This window comes from Penaeus chinensis, chromosome 1, assembly GCF_019202785.1.
Source record: "Penaeus chinensis breed Huanghai No. 1 chromosome 1, ASM1920278v2, whole genome shotgun sequence".
In the NCBI taxonomy this organism is placed as follows: Eukaryota; Metazoa; Arthropoda; class Malacostraca; order Decapoda; family Penaeidae; genus Penaeus; species Penaeus chinensis.
Genome location: NC_061819.1, coordinates 19,170,520 through 19,175,519, shown reverse-complemented (window position 1 = coordinate 19,175,519; position 5,000 = coordinate 19,170,520). Strand labels below are relative to the sequence as shown.

Sequence of the window (5,000 nt, the reverse complement as noted above, 5' to 3'; positions counted from 1 at the left end):
AATATCACTCATGGTAAGTCATTCCTGTCATCCCATCCCTCAGCCAATTTTTTCCATGATAGCATGTTCACATTACCTTGCCCTCAAACCAAATTTTTTTCATGATGTGAAGGTCATTTCATCTGGATCCAAGGGATTAAAAAAAGATTAATACATATACATTATATATGTGCTTCCACACTATACTTGCCTGCCAACTGACTGAAAGTCAGTGAAGCAGGACATAGGCTAGAATCACAGCAGACACACCAGTAGTGAGCTGATAGGGCTTTCCTGGATTGAGAGCAAGTATGTGGCCCTCATGTAGAGAGCACCTCTGATTCCTGTGAGAAGGCAACAGGCTGGCAGACATTTGGAGAGTCATTATCCACTCCTGTGGTGACACCAGGAGCATGGCAATAAGCTGCAGCCAGAAGTTTAATTGTCATTTCGCCACCAAGCACCCAGTGATGTACAATTAATGACTTGCATATCTAAAAAGTTATGAAACCCCTTGTGGTATGACTTGTTTGATTTTCTTTGTACCAGGTACAAATAGGCTAGCTGATTATGCCATTATTGTAATTAACAACTGCAGGCTTGATGCTGAGTTCCCCATGGCAATTGGGCAGTAACTCACCCATAGCACTGCTGTGGATTATTGACAAGTTAACTTTTTTTTTCTCCTCCTCCATCCATCCATCCATCCATCCATCCATCCATCCATCCTAAACAATGCCAGCAATCCGGTTGTAATGCTTTTGTGATCCACCTCCCCAGACCAACAAACCTTTATGTCCTTTGTCATGAACAGTCAGTTCATATGGCCTATGCTGACTGCATTTCCCCATCTCAACTGAAGAAAGGGGGCTATGAGAAATAATTGTTAAAGTATAGTTTGTACCCCTTCTCAAAAAAGGACACGCTTGCCACTAGGCCTTCATCAACATTTATACATATCTATTATCCTGCTTCATGTACACTTTGAAGGTACTTATGTTTCCTGCAGACACCACATCACATTCATGTCATGCCTTGCCCTCTTTGGTCGTGTTATATTGCACAACATGATGGTGGCCCAAAATGCCTAAAGGCATAGCAACTGTTACATTTTGGCCAGAAATGAAGACTAACTTTTAACTGCATACCTAGGATGTTGACAACAGGACATAGCTTCCACAATTTGTAACCTAACCTAACCTAACCCCATCATGATTGCCCCCTACACCCCATCCCTCCACATTAATCCTCTACCCTCCCCTTCAGCCCTCACAGTACCTTCTCAACAAGATAATTGACATTCAGAGAAATAGGAAATAGGAAGTGGGTAAACACTGACACCACCTAGTGTGTGGTCTATTACATTGCTGTCAGTGTATGCCAACACCCTCTGCATCAGAGCTGAAACTTTGCCTTCGGCATATGCTGATGCCCAAAATATTTGGAGTAATACATTTTCAGTTATAGACGTGTAGATGCACATATTTTAGATGAATTTGTTCTTAGGATTTCAAATTGATACAGAAATATAATTGGGTACATTTCCCTATTTCCCCATTATATAAAGCAGAATAATATACTATTACTAAGAATACTAATATGTTATTACTTAGAATAAGTACCATTATCGAAACTGTTTCTTTTAACCTTGAAGTAATATAATTTCCTTTGACAGGATCCAAACCTAGAAGATACCATGGTTGTACAGTTCATTCTTGGTATGCGGACGGGCACTAGAGAAATTGAAAGCGACACTGAAGATGAAAAAGAAAAAGAGGAGGGTTTGTGTTACTTTGTCATTACAGTTTTTAAGCTAATAGAGATAGATTTGTACTTTTGTATTTGTACTGGATTGTACACACATTGTATTGGCAGTCACTCATCTATTTTATATGTCCTTATTGCAGAGGAAAAACAAGAGGGTGATGAGAAAGAGAAGAATGGGGAAGAGGAGGAGGAGAAGAAGAAGAAGGAGAAGAAGCCCAAGGGTCCACCAAAGAAGATTGAGGTTGAAGAATTCTTTGTGAAATACCGGTCCTTCTCTTACTTGCACTGTGAGTGGCGCACAGAAGAAGAACTTTTCAAAGGGGACAAACGCATTAATGGTAAAGTTAAACGCTACAAGCAGAAGAGGGCCATGAGCCTGAATGTTATGGACTTTGTAAGTATTATTTTATTTACCACATTTTTTGCTTATTTACACTTTATAAGGAATGAATAGAGAATTTATGTATAATCTTTGATTATCCATCATCTCTTTTGATCATTGATATTTCCAAATGTAAATGTTTATTCAAGGTTTTCTCTCATATAAATCTTTAAGAAATACTTAACAATCTGCTTGTTATAGAAAGAACATATCTATGCTTTGGTGTTGCTCTGTTCATGTTACCATGTGCAGATTTGGGGGTTTGTCTTGATGGATCATAGATTTTGTGTATTATATATGATAGTAATGGAATATTTTGTCTTTTCAGTTGGAAGAAGAGGCTTTTAACCCAGATTATACAGAAGTGGACAGAATCTTAGATGTAACAATCACAAATGACCCAACCACAGGAAAGGAAATCAAGCATTATTTGATCAAGTGGAAGGCTCTTCCTTATGAAGATTCCACTTGGGAATTGGAAGATGAAGTTGACACCCTGAAGGTAAGACATGTTCTCATGTTGCCCAATATCAAGGCTGTGATGGAAGAAAGATCTGATGATGATTTTTGTTATCAGTTGTATTATGCATTTAGGATTTAGGATTTATTCAGGAGAATAGGAAGACAACTTATTTAAGGAAATTGTGCTTTTTGCTATGTAGTGATGCAAACCACAGAGATTTAGTTTCCAATTCACTCTGGTGCTCCTCTTTTCAGATTAAAGCTTTCTTGTCGTATAAAGACCCTCCTCCAAAGGGTGATTGGAAAATTAAGAAGCGACCAAAGCCAAGTGAGTGGAAGAAATTGGATGAATCCCCTCTATACAAAAATAATAATTCACTTCGGGAGTATCAGCTTGAAGGCCTTAACTGGCTGAACTTCTCTTACTACAACTCGTAAGTTTTTCTTGTGATATTTGAGTTCTTTGTGTTTAGTTGTTAATATTGAATAGATTTTTAAAAATTTTCAGGAAATGATACAAAAGCATGATTTTAATTTGTAATTTACAGACATAATTGCATCCTGGCTGATGAGATGGGTCTAGGAAAGACTATCCAGTCACTATCGTTTATTGACGCATGCTACAAATATGGGATACGTGGACCGTACCTGATTATTGCACCTCTTTCCACAATCCCAAATTGGCAGCGAGAGTTTGAAAGTTGGACTGATCTCAATATCATTGTTTACCATGGATCGTAAGTTAATCACAATTTTTTATGTCATAACCAGTTTAAGCAAAAAAAAATTACAAAAAAATAAAATATTTAGATGTTCTTTATTATTTAAGAAAATAGTTTTTAAACTAATATTTTGACTAGTTTTCATGTGTATTTCCAAATTCAGATTCAAATTCAGAACTTCTGTTTGGCCAGTAAAGTATTTCACATTCAATGAGCCTTGTGAAAGTAAAACTCATGTGAGACACTTTTTATATGAAGATTCTAGCGGGATAATTATTGATTTTTGTGTTACAGGCAAGCAAGTCGTAACATGATTCTTGAGTATGAGATGTACTACAAGGATGAGAAGGGTCAGCGAATACCAAATCTTTACAAGTTTAATGTCCTCATTACTACTTTTGAAGTTATTATATCAGATTGCCTTGAGCTGAAAGAGATTCACTGGCGTTGCTGTATCATTGATGAGGCACACAGACTGAAAAACAGGGTTAGTATACAGCTATCACATAACATGGTTATTATGATATCTACTATTTTCACCATTTTTAAAAACTGGAGTTGGATCTGTATGTTATTTTGACTTTTTTAATATAGCTTAATTGTGTATATTAATTTTATTGCCCCATCACTGCAGAATTGTAAGCTGTTAGAAGGTCTACGACTTATGCACATGGAGCATAGAGTGCTGCTCTCAGGAACACCATTGCAGAACAATGTAACAGAATTGTTCTCTCTACTCAACTTCTTGGAACCAACTCAGTTTGCCTCGCAAGAAACGTTCCTACAAGATTTTGGGAAGCTGGAATCTGAAGACCAAGTGAAGAAGCTGCAAGCACTCCTCAAACCTATGATGTTGAGAAGAATGAAGGAAGATGTAGAGAAAAGTCTTGCACCAAAGGAAGAAACAATTATTGAAGTATGTAGTTATCATGTTTAATAATGATGAAAAACTTTCTCATTTTACTGTTGTAATAATTGATGTTTTGTGGGCATTATAGAAAATTATTTAAAGCGTTTTCTTTTCTTCTCAGGGAATACATAACTAAATAGTAATTGAATCTCTTTTACAGGTTGAATTGACAAATATACAGAAGAAGTATTATAGAGCTATTCTTGAGAGGAATTTTGATTTCCTTGTGAAAGGTGCAACTTATGCTAATGTACCAAGTCTGATGAATACTATGATGGAGCTGCGTAAATGTTGCCTCCACCCATATCTCCTCAATGGTAATCAGTGATCAGTAATTTTGTTTAGTTAGCATATACAGTGGTATTTATTTTTACAATGTAATGATTTGGTAAATAAAACAATTTTAGTGTTTTCAGTATCTCATAGGTGCATGATGTGTTAGTTGTAAACATTTATGGACTTACACTTTTTAGATATATGTTAACCTCTTTTTGCTTTTCCCTCCAAAAGGTGCAGAGGAAGCCATTCAGCAGGATTATCGTGACTCCCATCCACACCATCAGCAGGAACAGGACACATACCACAATGCACTTATTCAGTCCTCTGGCAAAATGGTATTAACAGATAAGTTGCTGCCCAAGCTAAGAGAAAATGGTCACCGAGTCCTTATTTTCTCTCAAATGGTCAAGCTGCTGGATATTCTTGAAGACTACCTCATATTTAGAAAGTGAGTTAAATATCTGCCTATGTCTTTGCTAATTTTTAGGTACTATCTTCT

At 36.7% G+C, this 5,000-nt stretch overlaps 1 protein-coding gene across 1 annotated transcript in view; it reads left to right on the top strand.

Moving 5' to 3' along the window:
• The window catches only part of LOC125033706 (chromodomain-helicase-DNA-binding protein 7-like), an 80,510-nt gene that overhangs the window by 60,476 nt on the left and 15,034 nt on the right, over positions 1-5,000 (top strand). The window contains exons 9-17 of the mRNA XM_047625444.1: positions 1,655-1,760; positions 1,887-2,140; positions 2,457-2,630; positions 2,846-3,024; positions 3,139-3,327; positions 3,607-3,799; positions 3,947-4,228; positions 4,383-4,539; positions 4,733-4,949. Coding sequence (XP_047481400.1) covers positions 1,655-1,760; positions 1,887-2,140; positions 2,457-2,630; positions 2,846-3,024; positions 3,139-3,327; positions 3,607-3,799; positions 3,947-4,228; positions 4,383-4,539; positions 4,733-4,949 — 1,751 coding nt within the window. The remainder of the gene's footprint in view (positions 1-1,654; positions 1,761-1,886; positions 2,141-2,456; positions 2,631-2,845; positions 3,025-3,138; positions 3,328-3,606; positions 3,800-3,946; positions 4,229-4,382; positions 4,540-4,732; positions 4,950-5,000) is intronic.